This window comes from Heloderma suspectum, chromosome 15, assembly GCF_057233095.1.
Source record: "Heloderma suspectum isolate Gila_16-S chromosome 15, 16-S_ref, whole genome shotgun sequence".
Lineage (NCBI taxonomy): Eukaryota > Metazoa > Chordata > Lepidosauria > Squamata > Helodermatidae > Heloderma > Heloderma suspectum.
The window spans coordinates 10,477,424-10,496,431 of NC_139472.1; the positions used below are offsets into that span (position 1 = coordinate 10,477,424).

A 19,008-nucleotide genomic window follows, 5' to 3' on the forward strand; every position below is an offset into this window, starting at 1 on the left:
TCAAGAAGAGGGCGAGGGAAGAATTCAACTTGAGACCTTGGAGCAGAGGTCAACCTGTGGTCCTCCTGCTGTTGGAATCCGACTTGCCTCAGTCCCAGGCAGCATTGCCAACGGTCAGGGATGATATAAAGTACATTCCAGTAACATCTGATGGGCTATAGCAATAGGCAACATCTACTCTGTACCATTCAGACAGTACTGTGCTGGATGCACCAATGGACAGAGGGCAACGTCCTGTGTTTCTTAAGTTGTATTTCATAAAAAACTTATCCCAACATGGTACGATGCTCTCACTCCAGCATTTATTAAGCTTTGGAACAGGAAGCTTTCTGTATCACTGAAAAGGCTGCATACTGGGTTTTGTTTTTTAATGAGATGAGCAACCTCCATTTGGTGTTCTCTTCATTCAAAGCCACAATTTCTTTTCTTTAAAAAATCGTACAGCAGCTCACAGCTGCTTTTGGCAAGGGCCAGCTGTTCAAAGACCAGCATCAACAAATGACTAAAGGAATTGACGACAGTAAAGGAGTAAGGAAAGCCACAATGCATACAATTTAGGGCAACGGTTATGAGAAAAAGGTTTTAATTTATCATGTGTCACCCAGTCCACGGTGAAACGGTCTTTTATGTGTTATATATAGTATATCTACTGGATCTGTGTATCTACAGATGTTAACACCTAATGGAGAGAAATGCTGCCAAGTCTCTAAACATTTAAGCAGTAAACACGTATAAAGTATCTGTACAGCCTCCAGCAGGGCAGCTAAACACAGCGTAAGTGAAAATGCTATATACAAGTTGCAACGTATTTCTTCTGAAATTTACAACTGTACAAAAAAACACAAACTTCCTTCTGCTGGTTTCTCTCCAGCAAAGCACTTCAGAATACACTGAAGCCAGAATCAAAAAAGTACCTTGATAGGTGAGAGCAGAAAAAGTGACGCTCCTCCATGCCATTCGCCTGACGGAGAAATCTGAGTTTTATCATGTAGATGGGAGTTTCCTGACAACTGGGGAATTTATGCCTCCTCACATCACACCAGCTCACCTGTAGCTGGAGTCATCATGCACCCTGTCTCCATGCATCCTGTAGTAGGTGCATCTTTTGCTATGGAAAGGAAACAGAGCTCATATCTACCACCACAGTCCCACCAATGTTGGTATTCTCACCCGCATATACACTGATTAACAACTGCGAACAAGATGTATCGTAGCACAGAGGCAGAGAACGAAGCAACTTACTTTAAGCAGAGCCAGGGCTCATAATAGGTGGAGCAACTTCAAGATCATGAGTGCAGAACAGAGGGTTGGTGGTTTGACCCCTACAACACAAAAGCACACCTTTGAACCCACATTTCTCTGCTCCAGTAGCAACCCTTTGCTGAAAAGAGGCAAACTGAGATAAGCAACTTCAAGATCATGAGTGCAAAGCAGAGGGGTGGAATGGTGGGTGTGAAATTTGTGGACCCCTGGCCATGGTTAAATTACTACGATGAAGCCGTCAGTCCATCAGAAAAAACTCGAGATGTGAGAATGGGTGGGTGTATTGGTGTGGATCAATCTACTCTCGTTAAAACAGGCGGGCAGCGTGTAGGCCAAGATATCTTGAAGGGCACAACTCCTACAAGCCTTAGGTGACATAGTCAATAGTGAGGGCTGATGAGAGTTGTAAGCCAAAACATGTGGAGGGAGGGCCACAAGTTGTCCTCACTGGCTTTAAAAGGAGGCATTTAAAATCAATCATGGAAGGCAATAGAACGTCTGGAAACCAAAAATGGATCAATGGGGGGAGGGAGGAAGAAAAGAAAATCACTGGCTTGGGCCAATACCGATTCAAAATAGTAAGGCAACATAAATGAACGTTCAAACCAAAATTGGGTTAAATTTGATAGAAACCAAACACAACAGGCAACAGCAAATTGGAGTGGGGTGGAGGGGAATCTTGTACCACCAGCTCATTTCTCTCTGTTTAAATCCCTACACTGGGAAAGCATTGGAATAATTTCAACTAAGCTACAGTCTCTAATTCCTTGAAAGGATTTCCAACATTCTTAGGTTTAAAAACTGGAAGGCACAAAAGTCACCCTAATACACATACACGTCTTTCGAGCTGGGGTGGTTTAAGTACCAAGAAATGGCTGCATGGACTAGTAGTTCCCCAAACACGTTTGGGGGCAGAGGAGAGAGAAATGTTGTTTATCAAGAAAAATAAATCTGTAGTTATACTAAGAGCTTGGGAAAAGTTCATGCTACAGCTCACAAAAACCACCACTCTACACAGCTGTCTTTTTGTGTATCCCTGACACAGCTGTAGCTGGTCCCACCTTTGGGGAGTTTAGAAACCCAGCTGGAAAATTTCTCAGACATTCACCATCGACGACTGGATTCTACACATTTTCCCAAACATTTTGATATGCCACTCTATGCCATATCACACAATTTCCCATGTAATATTTTTTTAAAAAAACAGCCAGCTGATTATTCCTCTCCTCTGCTGAAAATGTATTTCAGTTTTTAAAAAGTGAAACTGAGGAAGGCTCCCACAGTGTAAAAAAAGAAAAAAAAAGCACTACCAAGAACAAGGGGGAGAAAAACATCTGGGTGTCATTGTGCAAATAACTTTCCATTCCCAAGTCTGGTGCTAGTGAAGAAAAGAGAGTCTCCTTTACACTGGGTAAACAATTAAAAATCCATTTCTTTTTATTCTACAAATGTACAAGCAAAAAACCAAAACAAACCCCAACCAGAATAGAAGATTTAAATACAAACGAGAAGGAAAAAAAAAATACCGGTTCCAAAAATGTACTTCAAGTTTGCTGGGATTGTTCTGCATTGTTTTGTTTTTTTTGCAGAGGAGTCCTTTGCTTTTCAGATTAATTCCACATGGAATGCAAAAGGCCAGACCCAGGAAGAGCCTTCCACACACTGGCCACATTCTGCCCCCAAATTAAGAGTAGCGGATTCCTGGGGCGAAAGATGCGACATGACAGCTCGTATGCAGAGCCAAGTCTTCTCTTCCTTCTGGCTTCCCCCCGCTGTCGTCTTCCTGCGCTGTTTCGCCGGACGTTTAAAACTTTAGACTGAAGCCAGGTCCTGCGGCTGATGCCCCTTGGTTTGTGGTAGTGAGGTGGAAGCCTGTATCTTTCAGGTCGTCGTCACCCTTGGATGACAAAGACAAATATACCAACTTAACAGTATTTCATTAGCATCATTTGCGGATAAGGGAACAAGAATGTTAAGATCATTAAGGGCCCTGCCGGATCAGACCGAGGGTCCATCTAGTCCAGCATTCTGTTCACACAGTGGCCAACCAGCTGGCCACGGGAAACCTACAAGCAGGACACAAGCTCAGGAGGGCCCTTCCCAGTAACTGGTGTCCAGAGGCCTACTGGCTCTGATACTGGAGGTGGCATAGAGCCATCAGGACTAGTAGCCACGGATAGCCTTCTCCTCCAGGAATTGGTCTAATCCCCTTTTAAAACCATCCAAATTGGTGGCCATCACTACGTCTTGTGGTAGCCAATTCCATAATTTAACTATCCGCTGTGTAAAGACGCCCTTCCTTTTATCTATCCTGATTCTCATGGGGTGACCCCAGGATCTAGTAGTATAAGAAGGGGAGAAAAATGTCTCCCTATCCACATTCTCCACACAGTGCATAATTTTGCACGCTCCTATCGTGTCTCCCCTTACTTGCCCTTTTTCCAAGCTAAACAATCCCAGCTGCTGTAAACTTCCCTCATAGTGGAGATGCTCCAGCCCCTTGATCATTTGAGTTGCCCTTTTCTGCCCTTTCCCCAGCACTACAGTATATTTTTTGAGGTGCGGTGACCAGAACTGTACACAGTATTCCAAGTGCAGTCGCAACGTTACCCTGTCGGATTGGCCAAGGACCATCGAGCCCTAGCTCCATGTTGACCCTCCGGCCAGCACAAGCATGCTGGCTGGAGATGGGAGTTGTGGTGCTTTCCGAATGCCTTGGATTACATTAGGGAAGCCTGAGCTGGTCTATTTTGGACAAGCGCCCAGCCGGTTGCTCTGGGGAAGCTGGCAAAGATTTCCAAAAGGGCGTTGGACAAAGTCCATCAACTAAAGGCTCCTGTGCAAACTTTGCAGTCACTGCCTAAGAGGACAGGCCCTCTTATGGCGCATGGATTAGTTAGACCACAGGAAGGAGAGAGTAAGGATAAACAGGCAATTCTTACAACGGAAGAAGAAATGTCCCCCCCACCCAAAGCAAGGTCTGGATTGGGACCGATGCTGTGTAACATGTTTGGTAAGCGATCTGGAGTTAGTTGTGAGCAGTGAATTATTTGGCCAGTTTTGATGGCACCCAGTTAGTCAGGACCATCCAAACCCAAGTGGGCCGCGAAGAGCTCCAGGACGATCTCTTCAAACTGGGTGAATGGACAGCAAAGTGGCAAATGTTCATTATAACTAAGTAGGGCTGTTCACACAACATGCTGACCCATACTCAGTGGTTGAGTGTGGGTTGTTTTGAACCATGGGTTGTTTGTTGAACCGTGGTCAGCGTGTTGCCTGAATGCAGCACATTTTCCTCAGGGTGGGCTGTCATGTTGTCTGAACATAGCCAGGGTGGCCTGTTAACCACCCTGAACAACCCGACAACAAACCATGGGTTCTCAAGGTGGCTTGTTCGAGAAAATAAGCCACTCTGCACCTCAACAAGCCACCTGGCTGCGTTCAGTCAATACTCTGCACCTCAACAGCCCCAGAGTAACTTGAAGTACAATGGAGCAAAAAAAACTCTTATCCCTTATGCCCGGATATGTCTTATATCCTTAAAGCCTTCAACAAAGCAATGGTGCCACCAGCTGGCAGCTAAATCGGGCCTGCCCAAGTGACCCCAACGGATACGGCCACGCTTGAGGTCACTGTGCCACTTGTTTTTGCTGTCTGGGAATAGGGACAAACAAAAGAGGGGAGATGGCTGTCATGCCCCGGACAGGCCACAAGATGGTGGCCAGTGATCTGCCTTCATGGGCCATACGTTACGCAGGAGTAATGTAAATAAAGGCCTTGTAGATCTCTTCTTCGGCAGTGGCCTCGGGCCCTTGGTCCCTCTCACTCAGTGCTGTCTACACTGACTGGCAGCCGTTTCCCAGACAGAGAAAAGTCTTTCCCCATCACCGGCTATCTTTTAACTGGAGTTTATTTATTCATTCAATTTATATCCCACCTTTTTTCCTCCAAGGAACCCAAGGCGGCGAACATAATCCTTCTCCTCTCCATTTTATCCTCACAACAACCTTGTGAGGTAGGTTGGGCTGAGAGTCTGGGCCTGGCCCAGAGTCACCCAGTGAGCTTCCGTGGCTGCGAGGGGGCTCGAACCTGGATCTCCCAGCTCCCAGTCCAACACTCGAACCACTACACCACGCTGGCTCTCGGTGTTTTATAGTTGCAGGGGATTGAACCTGGGGTTTTCTGCATGCAAAGCAGGGGGTCTACCACTGAGCCGCAGCCCTTCCCACTGAGTGCTGCTCTTGGGGAAAAGACCGAGAGACTCTCAGCAGCTCATCCCTGAGTAAGAAGAGGAAAGGAGAAGACATAGGCCAACCCTGCTCGGATCACACACTGTGGCCTATGCAATGCTGTAGGATGACATGGCAAAGGGAAATGTCAGATAATGGGGGGGAGGCGTCCAAGGAGGGCTTTGCTCCTCCTTCTGATGAGGTCATCTCGTCTGGCCTGGCCGAATGTGGGGGGGGGGGGCTGTGGAGGGAAAATGGTTTTCCTCCACCCGGGGGTACAGCCCCGAATTCTACAACTTCACTCTGCAGCTCACGACCTTCCAGATGAGGCCAGAAACTCTCGGCAGGTAGCCAGAAGGGCAGGGGAGTCTGGGGCATTCTTGGAACAACTTCCCCCTCTTAAAGATTACTCAGAGGCCCAGGCATGCTCACTGAACCCTCATCTCATCATGACGGGTGCAGAACCATTCCCTAGATCGCGCCGCCCTTTCCCATGGCCCCACCTTTCGCCCAACCACTGACCACTTGGCGGATTCCCGGCTTCAGTTCGGTTTTCCGCCCCATTCTAAAAGACTGAAATTCCTCTCCTAAGGCTTAAGTTACTGGCAGCTTTACGCTGAAACATGCTGACTTTTTCACTATTTTAGCCCTGCCCACCTGTGGAATGCAGCCCCCCCCCCCCCCCCCGCGAGCATCCCCAAAACAGAACTTGACCCTTGGGCTGAAATAGGTCCTGCATCCCTGCATTACAAGAACATATTATTTTGTTTTATTATTTATTTAAAACATTTGTATCCTGCCCTAGATCATTAGGATCTCAGCGCAGTGTACAGATAAAATCAATTTAAAAAGTATTAAAAAAATAAATAATTTAAACAGCTAAAAACATATTGAATAATTAAACAAGCTAATACCAATTAAAATCTAAAACAATGAAACAGTTAAAACAGTGTGCTATTTGAGGGAATGCATTTAGCCCTCAAAGACTTTGGTAAAAACCCATGTTTTTACTTGCAGCCAAAATGAGACCAATGTCTGTGCCACTCGGGCCTCCAAGGGGAGAGCATTCCACAACCAGGGTGCCATAGCAGAGAAGGCCCTCTCCCACATCCCACTCTTGCACTGGTGAGATGCAGAGGAGGGCCCCTCCAACAGATCTCTGTCCTCAGGCATATATGTCTATATATAGGCATATATAGGGGGAGGCGCTCCCTCAAATATCGAGGTCCCAAGCCATTTAGGGCTTTAAATGTCATCACCAGAACCTTGAATTCAGAACGGAAGCATATTGGCAGCCAGTGCAATTCCTTTAAACGGTGTTATGTGATTTTTATAAGGTGTTCCGGTCAGCAGCCCAGCTGCTGCATTTTGCACTAGCTACAGCTTCAGAGTCAACTTCAAGGGCAGCCCCACATAATCACTTTGCATCCATATTATGTATGGATTTTAATGTTTGTTCAAAGCTGGTTGTATGTTAAAACTTAACTGTACTGTCATCCTTCATGGGTTTTTCTCCCCACTCCCATCAAATAAAGATAACATGAAATTCTCTCCCCTGTGTTAACAAGGTTAAGAAAATCTGTTGCCTCTTTTCAAATGAAAACCGGCCGCTCTCAGGATGGCGAAATGTTTTTGCACAGGACTTTGCTGACTATAACAGCACCTACCAGCTGGCTGTATCCTAACCCCCCCTCCGGAGGCCGTGGGCTCGTCCCACGTTTGACTCGCTGCTGTTCGCTTTTTGCCGGCCAGGTAGGGAACATGGATGGGTCGATGGGCAGGGGGGTCTCTCGGAAATACTCGTGCTTTAAGCCATCTTCAGCAGTTATCCTTCTGCCTGGATAGTACGTCAGGAATCTGGAAATCAGGGTAAGAGCTTAAGGGGTAAGGAGGGTGCAAAAAATGCCTTAAAAGAAGATTTGAACTGGGGGCAAAACAGTGTCCCCTACTCTGTGACACCAACCGTCAGGCTACCGACTGCCGCAGGGCAGAAGCCTTCCCGAAATCACTTTTTTTACTGGGGCTCAAAACTATGCATTTCTGACTGCAAATCCTCATGTTTAAAGAGCTGTTTGCTGTACTGGAAAAAAGCAGCAAGGCAGCTCAGGGGAGAAAAGGCTGGGTGAGCATGAAGTCTGATGTTGCCTAAGAAGATTTGCAAAATGTTCACTTAGTGCCATTTCATAGGCCGCTTCGCACTCCAGTGGAACAGCTGTTCACACAGCGCCATCCAGGGTGAAGCACCGGGGCAAAGAAGTCCTCCCGGGCCTCACCACAAGTGGCTGCACACGTGTGCAGTTATTCTGAAGAGCAGCCCAATGACTCCAATGGTGCTGCTCACAAAGATATGCTAATCATGAACATCAGCCATCTCTGTCGCAAGATGCAATCCCCTGGGGCTTACTGTAACCAGGGCTGTGCATCAAATGTAAAAGAAATCAGAATTCTGCACCAAAGGAGCCTGAACTCTGAGCCCTTTCTCTCTCTCTCTCTCTCTCTCTCTCTCTCTTTATTTATTTATTTATTTTCAACATTTAAGACAGATTCCGGAGCAGTGAACAATAAAAGATACAAAATAAGATAATTATTACTTTTTTTTATAAAAAAAGAAACAATTCCAATAAAACTGTGGCTGGTCAGTCAAGGAAAGCCTCCTGAAATAAGAATGTTTTCAGGAGGCACAGGAAACAGCACAATGTTTGCACCTGCCTGGAAGGGGGCCACCACGCTGAAGGCTCTTCTCCAGGTGGATGCCAACCAGGCCACAGGCCCATGCAGAACCACCAGGAGCATGCTCTGTGATGACCTCAGTGACCAGGCAGGTTGGTAAGACGTTAAGATGGTTTCCTCTCATGCTTAACTGCTGCTTTTGCTCAAGGGAGGAGAAGCAAGAACCACCAAGCTGTGCCCACCATCACCAAGTGCAAGAAGCAGTTGAGTCAAACCATTTGCCCATCTAGCCCAATACTGCTAACTCTGACCGGCAGCGGTTCTCAGGCAAAGAGTCTGTCTGCCCGCTATCAAGGAGGAGCTGCAAAAGGTTTCCAGGGCCCAGAATTTCCATACCCTGCATGGCTACGTGCTCTTTCCCCATCACTGGCACAGAAAAAGGATTCAGACTGTGCAGAATGAACTGATGAAAAGGACAAGGAATCAGGCAAGAGTTGCATCGTTCAGGTGGTAGGATCCTTGGCGTGGGATTTTGGTTTGATTTTGCAATGGCATGATGGCTACAATCCAGGGAAGCGGAAGGCCAGTTCTTCCACGGGTAGGGAGCCTTTCACTTTTGCTTCCTTGGATGGCCACCCCCAGCCCTGCATTTCTTCTAACTTCAGAGAATCCCAACCACCACCATGACCAAAAGAAGTTTCTGCCTTGGTGCCGGAGGTTCTGCTGCTTGGAATCTGAAGGAAAGGCAGACAGCGCACAGGGCTGGTTGCAGGTGGGGGTTGGCAAAGTGCCTTCCGGTAGGCCCCCTTCTACACCACAGTGTTGGAAGATCCCCTTGGAGGTCATCTAGTCCACCCCCTGCTCCTACAGCATCCCTGACTGATGGCTGTCCAGCCTCTGCTTAAATACCTCCAGCGAATGAGGGCCTGCCCCATGCCAAGGCTGTCTCTTCCACCTTCAAATAGCCTTTTCCTGTTAGGAGGTTTCTCCTAAGGTTTAGTTGAAATCAGCTTCCCTCCCCTTTCTACACACTGGTTCTAGTCTGGAACAACAGGGAACTGGTCTGCTCCGTCTCCTACATGATAACCCTTCACATATTTGAAGACCGCTATCGTGTCTCCCCTGAAACACGACCTCTCCTCCCAGTTAAACACACCCAGCCTTTTTCACCTGTTCCTCATACCACTTTCCCACAATTCCCTGGGGGTGAAGTCACACTGGTGGTATTGTGGGAAATTAAATGGCTCTTCCCAGACCCAGCTGCCCAGTGCACTGGATGAAAAACAGTTTAAAGGGGGGATAGGCAGGGCAGGTATCAGCAGCAGGTCCTGCTAGAGCACTGAAGCCACGGCAGCTGACCAAGGAAGCCGCAACGCTGACACCAAGGAGGTAAGGGCATTCTGTGTGCCTAAAGCAGGGGTGAGGACCCTGCAGCCCTCCAGATGTTGGATTCAAGCTACCATCAGCTCCTGCCAGCATGGCCAATGGTCAAGGATGATGGGAACTGCAGGGAAATCATGCCACTTGGGTAAGGATCTGGCCCTAATCCACCCAACCCCCAATGAATCCCAGCCATTGGCCATGTCGGCTGGGGTGAAGACTGGGAGGCCAACCATCTGGTTCGCTGCCATGTTGACTGCATCCCCCTCGCCACCCGCCCCGTGAACAGGATGCTACTCACTTATTCATGAGATCGAATCCCTGGTCCGAAAGGAGCGCCCCAAACCGTTTGCGGAGGTTGTTGTAAGGGTACTCCGTGAACGTCATCTTCTTGACTGCCGGCAGCTCGTTGTACCCTGGCCAGATCTTTTCACTGGGGGTTCCCAAATCCTTCCAAAAAGAAAAGAGCTCTGTAAGGAAGCTGGCTCAGTTCTAGAATGTTCCGAGATGGGGGCCCCACGTAGGTGCAGAAGCTGTTACGTGTGAGTCACAGGGATCACGAAGAGCCACATTACCTTATGGCGCCAATGTCTGTGTGTAAGAGCAGCTCCTCTGCCTGCACACAGCAAGCAGAGCTGTCAAAATAACGTTGACTGACCAGCAGGGAAGGGAAACCAAAGAACTCGCAGGAACACTTCTTGCTGTCTTAGTCTAAGCTTGCGATCAAGTCGAGAGGAAACTGTGCCCCCGCTATTAACCTTTTGACTGTATGATCTTAGGGGCTGGGACTGGCCTTTTTTTTGCTTACAATGCAAAGAGCCACAATCATTGCCTAACCAAACAACCATTGTGGGGATGGCACTGAATGGCTTACCTTGAAAACTTTGTTGATTTGGTCTATTTCCGACTTCCCTGGAAACAGCGGCTTCTGGGTTAACAGCTCTCCGAATATACAGCCCACAGACCACATGTCGATGGCTGTGGAATATTCCTGGAAGGTAGAAGAAGAGGGGAGGGAAATCCAAGTAGCTGCTAAATTCGTGGACCAACAGTCTTGTGGCAGATCAGTACCACAGGGCAGACAGAACCATGTGACAATGGCTGGACTGGGGGGATGAAAAAGGCTCCAGGGAATCCCACAGTGTGCCACGAGAGGGGATGAAGCGTGCCTCAAAAAGCAAAGCCGCCATACTGGATGGCAGCCACCACTGCATGCTTGTCAGAGCTAAGCAGTGATTTTTGCCCCCCTTTGGCCCAATATATGGGGCAGGGACTTCCTCTGGAGGGAAGGTGTGGCTGTAATCCATGATACAGCTGACGGACACAGGGGTACCCACACAGCTCTGGGGAATCCCAGAGGCCAATCTGACCCCTGGATTTGAAGTTTTGCATCCCTGGTCCGAGGTCAGGAGGCGAGCTTTTTGTGAGGAATGTCCCTGTTGCCTACTAATTCCTCCAAATAGCCAGAATCAACACTCAGACAAAAGGGCTGCTTTCCAAGGCTTTAATTCCATTCAACCTAATGAAGCTTACAGATACGAACTGCCTGAGTCTCAGGGGAAATACAAAGGGACAGCCAACTAGGGGGTTTCTAAGAGTTAGGACATCAGTTGGTCTCCGTTTGGGGAAAAGCGCAGCAACTCTCTGAACTTAAGGAGTGGGAGGGGAAGATCTCCCCCTCTCCCGTGGGGCCTCGGCGCGCAGCTGCTGACGTTGAGCCAATTGGGCTGAGCGCCTAAGCTCAGCTCCCGCAACCTCTTGCTTGTGCCTGCGCCTGGCGTCTAAAAGCTCAAGTTGTCCCTCCCTTTCCATACCAGGGCCACTGTCGCTCCCAGGAATGTGAGCGGGGGGGGGCCCTCCCCCTCCAGCTGCGCCACTGAAATCTGGGAGAGTTCCTCTCCCACGGATTGTATCTCCTTCTCAGAATCAGAGCTGCTTTGGGGCTCTATGGACTCAGATCCAACTCTGACACTTTTATGGCTGAGTAGGAATTTGGTTCTGTAGACGGTTCCCTCATTGTTATCCTATCAATCCTATGAGGTAGGCTAGGATGAGACAGACACTGACTGAAAAAACCCATCACCTTCATGGCTGACCGGAGATTGGATTCTTGTTCTTCCTGATCCGAGTCTGACACTCTCACCACTACCGGCTCTCGCTTGATCTCTTAACCATGGTTAAGAGATCAGGACCAGTTACATTTACACCAGACCTTTGAGTGTATAAGAAGCCCAAGTGTATATCCCAGTTGGGAAACAAAAATGTTCACCAGGTCAGCAACGAACAGCACGAACCATGCAACTTTATATCTAATGGGTCAATCAAGCATGCGCTGCTCATCAATTGTTCGGAACATTCAACCCCCACCCCAAAAAAGCTTTTAACAAAGGAATAATGAAAACTAATGGCCTTAAAACGCCAAGCCTATGAGTCACCTACCTTGGCTCCGAGTAACAGCTCAGGGGCCCTGTACCACAAAGTCACGACGACGGGCGTGTATGGCTTCAGAGGCGATCCGTATTCTCGAGCCAGTCCAAAGTCTCCAACCTGAAGCAAGAGGAAGGCAAGAACAGAAGGACAGGTGTGTTGATCAGACCAAAGGGACCCAACTAGGTCAATGTCTTGTTTCCAACGGCTGCCAGACAGACGCCCCTGGAAGGAGGTGCCACAAACATTTTGCACCAATGTCACTGACTGCCATTTGAGTCTCCAGACCTATTTCAAAGTGCTGGTTTGGACTTCTGAAGCCCCAAATCAGCCCCTCTCAAACTCAATGGCATTCACTGCCTGAACACCAGAAATAGTGGGAAGGGAAGCATGAATGCTGATATATCAAAGGATGAAGGCAGACTCCTCAGAATAGGGCACCAATGTTGGTAGTGTTCTCTCACAGCGCTGGATAGCTGCCTAGAATAATTTATAGAAAAGTGGGCTCTTAACGCTGAAAATCCATAAAATAAGCAGACATTTTCTTCTGTGAGTTGCACTTCCAAGGACATTCAGGCCGGTCAAAATCTACCATGCAGAGCAGAGCTGACGCCATGAAATGTTTGCCTGTCCACACTCTCACCCTACCTCTAGAAAACTGATGGAGCTCTTACTTTTAAAATGCCAGCATGGCTTAACAGCAGGTTAGAGGTTTTCAAGTCTCGGTGAAGAATCCAGTTATCATGAAGATGCTTGACCCCTCGCAGCAGCTGAATCATCAACGTCTTCACTTCGCCTGTAAACAAAAGCAGCAAAGTTCTCAAGGGGGTGGGAAAGAACCAAGGCCACCTGCGTCTTTCCAGTCCAGCAGGAGAAACTTAGCACGTGTCTGGAACTGGAGAAAGGCCATACCTGGCAAGAATGGCTGCTTCATTGTTTCCATAAGGCTCTTGAGGTCATGTTCTACATAATTCATGACGATATAGATTTTGTCCATGTTACTGCCAACCACTATCTCCTAGGAAACAAAAACAAGAGATAGCAGCAATTCTTAGATGCCTCAGAGACGAATTGCTCCCCACCACAGAGGCTAAGACCATACCATCCATACGTCACATTCCAACAGCATGTCAGAGGTGTGTTCTCAGAGGCGACCATGGGACTCCCAACCCCTAACAGCGCATTCCAGTCTTAAGTCCTGGAACAGCTGCAAAAAGCTTTCCCCCACAGGCAGGCCAAGAGCAAATCGCTATGGGCTAATTTTAAATGTCACTGGGTGTTTTGGGGTTACCTTCAATTCTGAGCTGTCGGGGGGGGCGGGGCGGGGAGGGCCGGACAGAAACTGTCCTACCTAGGCGGGTTGTAAGCAAGGATGGTACGTCTGCTATGGCCAATTAGCTGCAAAGTGTAGTAGTGGATGAGTTGAAAGGAAGCATATGCCCTACACTGGCTTTCACCCCCATATAATTACCATCCTGCGGGGGGAGGGGAAGAGTGGGGGCTGTGCTTGCTAGCTCCTGGCCTGCCGAACATATCCTTGGAAGACCCAGCCCATGTGCTGGGGTGGAAAGCCTGCTCTATGGGCTTCCCACGGGATTAGGGGCCAAAGCAGACATTGCTGTAAAGATGAAGTCATTTTGAGTCTAGAGCAGGGGTGTTAAACCTGAGACCCGCAGACCATATCCGGCCCTCCGGGACTGTGTATGTGGCCCTACTCCATTTCCCTGGCTCCATCCCCCTGCCATCCGTTTGGTGGCGCCCCAGATTTTGCTTTAAAAATGACTGAAATGCTTCTCCTAAGGTTTAGTTACCGGCAGTAGAAGCGTTAAGCTAAAATATGCTGGCATTTGAGGGTACGTTTTGCTATTTTGGCCCTGCCTCTGTTTGCCTTCCGCCCCGCCCACCACTGGAATGTGGCCCCCAAGAGCTTCTCTGAAACTGAATTTGGCCCTCAGGCTGAAAGAGGTTCAACACCCCTGCTCTAAAGTGCACGGCCCCAATCTGGATTCAGACGCTAAGGGTGCGGGGGGCCGCACTAGGGAGCATTAACTTGTCCTCCTGCTGTGCTCCTGATCTGGATGAGGCTTCAGGTCCCCCACACCTGTAGTTTATATTGCAAATGAGTCATTAGGGTCTAACATGGGCCCCCTGCACTTAATGGCTTGGGGCCAGGTTATCTGCCTCCTCCAAAGTGTGCCTGCCCAGACCCTAAGATCATTCTCAGCAGTCCTTCTCTGGGAGCCCCCGCCAAAGGAAGTGAGGCAGGGGGCTACCAGGAAGTGGGTCTTTTCTGCTGTGGCCCCCCAGCTGTGGAATGAGCTCCATTGTGAGGTTCACATGGCACCTACATTGTACTCCTTCCGGCACCAGGTGAAGACCTTTTTATTCTCCCAGCATTTTAGCTTCCTAGCCTTTTAGCTCTGGTGTTTTAAATCCGTATTTTAAATCTCTGCATTGCTGCTAGGTTTTATTCTGGCTGTACTGTTATACTGTGGTTTCAAGCTTTCATATTTTATATGGTTTTATGCTGCGCTTTGTGGTTTTAATCCTTGTGAACCGCCCAGAGAGCTTCAGCTATTGGACGATACAGAAATGAAATAAATACCTAATTCTAGAGTAAAAATGAAAAAGGACATAGTTGCTAGGTACCTCTTTAAAATAATGTCTGCTTTGGGTCTTGGAACCTTGAACAATCAGGGTTCTAGATCATGTGGAACCCTATGTGGGTACAGTAGGCTCCTCACTTCAGACCCCCCCCCCCCCCAATGTGTGAACGGCAGCGAGACTGAGCAACAAGGATTGTGATCGGGGGCAGGGGCAGCGAGTAGGATTCTGCTCTCCCCCCTCATGCAATTACAATCATGTGAGGAAGGATGCCCAGACAGGGCTACAGCTAGCCACAAAACAAGGAGATCAAGCGTTGGAGGCCTTACCCTAACGGTGACGATGTTTGGATGCTGAGCTTTCAATATGGTGTTGATTTCCCGTAACGAAGTAATGGGGAAACCTTCTTTCTCCTTCTCCATTTTCAGCCGCTTCAGGGCCACAATCTCATCTGTGAAGAATGCCCAGGGTTATTTCTGACAACATACATCCCGACGGTCCTATCAACGACCCTGCATGGTGGGTCACTATTATTCCCATTTTACAGATGGGCCTTGGACAGAGTCACATCACGCAATGCTAGCCTAGAAGCCCCATAGCTAATGATGTTAACAAGAAGCAACATGTGGAGACCCGAGGCTGGGAACAGCCAAGTAACAGTGCAGAAGAACAACATATGCGTATCAAGATAGCCTTTTAACTGGGAGGGACTGAGTCAGGGCCTTCTGCTTGCAAAACATGTACTTTACCACTCAACCATGGCGCCTCCAAGGAGCAGGTTACAATTTAGGGTGGCAACCTCCTGCAGGTGGGCCTCAAAATAACGAAAGAGCAAACACAGATGGAAACGTAAGATCTACAAAGCTAGACACAGACAAAAATCAGCAGGGCGGGGAGGGACAACGCGCAATGAGAAGGAACTTCCTTAACTCTTCTCCAGGAGGATATCCAAGCAGAGTATTGTAGAAAGCCCTGGGGCTGCAACAAAAAAGGCCCTGTTCTTGGGGGAGGCCACCCTGACCTCCACAGAAGACAGGACTTTAAGACAGGGGAAATGTGGGACAGTGTAAGATGAAGGTGTCTCAGGCCGTACTAATACCAGAGGGATGCTTTTGGGGACAAGCCAGAGCTCAGTGATAGAGCAACTGCTCTGCATACAGAAGGCCCCGGGTTCAATGCTGTGGCCCCCAGGAGGAAGCAGATGACGGGAAAGAACCTTCTCTGCCTTCGACCCTGGAGAGCTGCTGCCAATCAGAGCAGGGAATCCTGTTCTGATCTGACCTGTATTGTGCATCTCCCACGCTCCTAACGCCCTAACAGGGCATGGCTGAAGCAACACCAACCTGTTTTTTTGTCTTTGGCTCTGTACACCACTCCGTACGTTCCCTCCTCGATCCGGTTCAAACACTGAAATTCCTCCACGCTACGACAGCCCTAGTGAGAGGGAGGCGACAAAAATGGACACGTTTTCTCCGGGTTTTCCTAATTTATCCTGTTTCTAGGAGCCATGTGGAAGGGTAAGGGTTCACGCACCGTGATCAAGTAACCCCCTCCCACTGCCAGGAATTCACCACACAACTGCAACTGTATTTTTCGCTTCCACAAGGACTAAAAACTTGGTTTGTTAATTTACGTTTTAAAGGGCACCAGGGTGCTTTATTCCGAGCACATGTTAAGAGCCACCAGACGACGAGGGGGAGGAATCGCATTTGCTGAAGCTCATCAGAAGCTGGAAGGAATGGCGATTGTGTACACTCCTGTCACTCCTCGTGGCTCGAGCAAAGGCAATGAATGGTTTGGCCTCTGAGGATCCTGGCTGGAGAAGACCTGCCCCACAGGTCTAGAAAGTCAACTGTCCCCCATCCTTCACCCTCCATCCGAGAGCAGAGTGCATTGACCTGATCAAGCCTACCAGCTTAAGGAGGGGCAGGAAACTTGGTGCCCTCCAGACAGGGCCAGCCTTAGGGGTGGGCGAGCTGAGCAGTTGCCTGGAGCACCAAGCTGAGGGGGGAGCCATGCTGAGCTGAGGGGGTAGCCACACTGAGCTCAGTGGCTGAATTTTTTGAATGTACTACCTGCAGTGAGCTAGGCTGGCAAAAAGCAAATGTCTGTAACCGTTTCTTCAAAGTTCTACAGGTTGTTTGGGTACTAAGTGCAGAAATTAACTTCCTTCAGTTAGCTTTGAAGTATGTTCCTTTGTCAATTTCCACTTTGATGTCATTTGTGCTACGTAAAAATCAGTGGAACACAGCTTTAATTTGAGGCAACATTACTGAGCACTTTAAATAGTCTGTGCACGCAATAATTCTCGCATGTGGCCCCCAGTTTCATACACAAATGCATGGGTCCTTGTAGGGGGTAGCAACAGGGGCCCCACCATCACACCTGCACCAGGCCAAGCCCCATAACCCTCTGGGTGGCCCTGCAAAGCTGACCGGTGGCGGGGGGAGGCACCAAAGGTACTCCTCACCCAGGACGCTGTGCATCCTAGGGCCAGCCCTGCCTCCAGATGTTTTGGACAACTCCCATAAGTTCCGCCCAGCATGGCCACTGATCAGGGATCATGGGAGCTGCGGTCCGAAACATCTGGAAGGTGCCAGTTTGCCAATTCACGCCCACTGTGGTAGCCGTTTTATGAATGGGAAAGCCCCACCCCCTTTCTCAACATTCCAAACGTGCCCACTGGCTCCAAAAGGCTGGAGGCCCCCTGATGTACGCGGAGCCCCAGCCTTTTCAGAGCAGAGCAGGTGACGCCGCTGGCCTGGCCACTGGCATTCTGGGAAATGTAAGGGGTGGGAGTTTAAACGGGCTCTACCACGCTCTCCTAACCTGAAGGGCAGGCAGGTACTTCGGCAGCTCCTGCTTCAACTCCACGGGCGACGACACGGGCGAGTCGGGGAGATAATCTCCCTCCGTCATGGCGTTAGACTGTGGGCTGCCCTCTCCAGCTTCTTCTTCCTCACCTTCACTCCCTGCGGAATCCCGGTCAAACCTCGACTCTGTAACTTTAAAACGTTAGAATCAAATCGTGGAAGCAAGCGGCCATTTGGGGATCCTCTCCCAAAGCTTAAAAGCAAGGCATGAACACCATGATGCCCTGTGCCCCTGCATTTGGTATTCAGAGATATACTGCCCCTAACCATGGAGGCTCCACTGGGCTGTCACGTTTATTATTTAATTAATTAATTAATTTTTATTTATTTATTCCATTTATATCCCGCCTTTTCCCCTCTTTTACGGAACCCAAGGCAGCTTACATTATCCTCCTCCTCTCCATTTTTATCCTCACAACAACAAGGTAGGTGATTGTGAGGTAGGTTGGGCTGAGAGGCAGTGATTGGCTGAAAGTCAACCAGTGAGCTTCCATGGCCAAGTGGGGACTAGACCCCGGATCTCCCGACTCCCAGTCCAACACTCTAGCCACTACACCACACTTAGTCCTCCTTTCCTCCGTGAATCTGTCCAACCCATTTTTTAAAGCTACGTAAGTCAGTGACCACTAACTACCATGTCTCACGGCAGAGAGTTCTGAAAGCTAAATACAGGCTGCAGCATTTCTCCTTTACGGCATTTCTCCAGAACCTACTGCCACTCAGAACAGCATCCATGCTCATCAGCTGCTAATATTTTTCTTGGGGGGGTGTAGGGAGGAAGCTGTTACTTCTATGCTTTTGTGCAATAATAGCTAATAATAATGCACAATTCACAATACTAAATAATAATTAATAATTCATACTACCAGTACAATCATAAAACTTCATCATAGCAAAAAATAAGGATGCATCTTCCAAGCCGACGGAGAAAGTAGCTAATATGCTTCTAGATCAGAGCGTGTCAGGGCAGGAAGAGTGGTCATTGGTTTGGCTGTGCTGATGTCGAGAGGGCTGGATAGTCTTAGGCTAAAAGTCTAAACGTCACCTTGTTTTTGAAGATACTTGTGGGTGCAAACAACAACAGGGCTGTTCAGAAAAGGGAGATTATACCGAGCCAAATCGAGCACTTGTGATCTTACCAACTGGAATGTGGTCTCCGTTTTCCCTTTCCTCCTCTTCACTCATTTCGTCTTCACTCACCTCTTCTGCAAGACAAAAAAATTGGGAAGAATGAGCATCGAGGAAATCCATGTTAGAAAAATTGGGAAGAATGAGCATCAAGGAAATCCATGTTAGAAATAAAACTAAAAGCTCTCCTACACACAACACAGATTGAGATAATGGAGTTCTGAACTACACCATTGTGGATTGCAGGTGGTGGTGGTGGGTTACATTTTTGAATGTTCCTATTTAAAAAAAAAAAAACCCAAGCCCCCTTCCTGTATGTAGTAATCTAGCAGAGCAGAGGAAGGGATATGGTAGTTTTCAACATGCAGGGACTGTGCTAATTTTCTACATTCCTTTGTTTCAAATATGGGGAGCATATCTGAAGTGGTACTTGC

The 19,008-nt window shown here is 48.4% G+C and overlaps 1 protein-coding gene across 3 annotated transcripts in view; it reads right to left on the reverse strand.

Annotated features, from left to right (window-relative positions):
• Positions 1–2,667: 2,667 nt before the first annotated feature.
• Positions 2,668–19,008, reverse strand: part of LOC146335331 (cyclin-dependent kinase 11B) — a 35,468-nt gene continuing 19,127 nt past the window's right edge. For 2 of the 3 annotated variants that reach the window (XM_084822072.1, XM_084822070.1), the window contains 11 exons: positions 18,586–18,651; positions 17,403–17,578; positions 15,917–16,007; positions 14,903–15,024; positions 12,882–12,987; positions 12,644–12,765; positions 11,982–12,089; positions 10,417–10,533; positions 9,844–9,992; positions 7,160–7,349; positions 2,668–3,160 (listed from right to left, as the gene is read on the reverse strand). In XM_084822072.1, coding sequence (XP_084678198.1) covers positions 3,068–3,160; positions 7,160–7,349; positions 9,844–9,992; positions 10,417–10,533; positions 11,982–12,089; positions 12,644–12,765; positions 12,882–12,987; positions 14,903–15,024; positions 15,917–16,007; positions 17,403–17,578; positions 18,586–18,651 — 1,340 coding nt within the window. In that variant the 3' untranslated portion in view covers positions 2,668–3,067. The remainder of the gene's footprint in view (positions 3,161–7,159; positions 7,350–9,843; positions 9,993–10,416; positions 10,534–11,981; positions 12,090–12,643; positions 12,766–12,881; positions 12,988–14,902; positions 15,025–15,916; positions 16,008–17,402; positions 17,579–18,585; positions 18,652–19,008) is intronic. The other variant, XM_084822071.1, reaches the window with a different exon arrangement.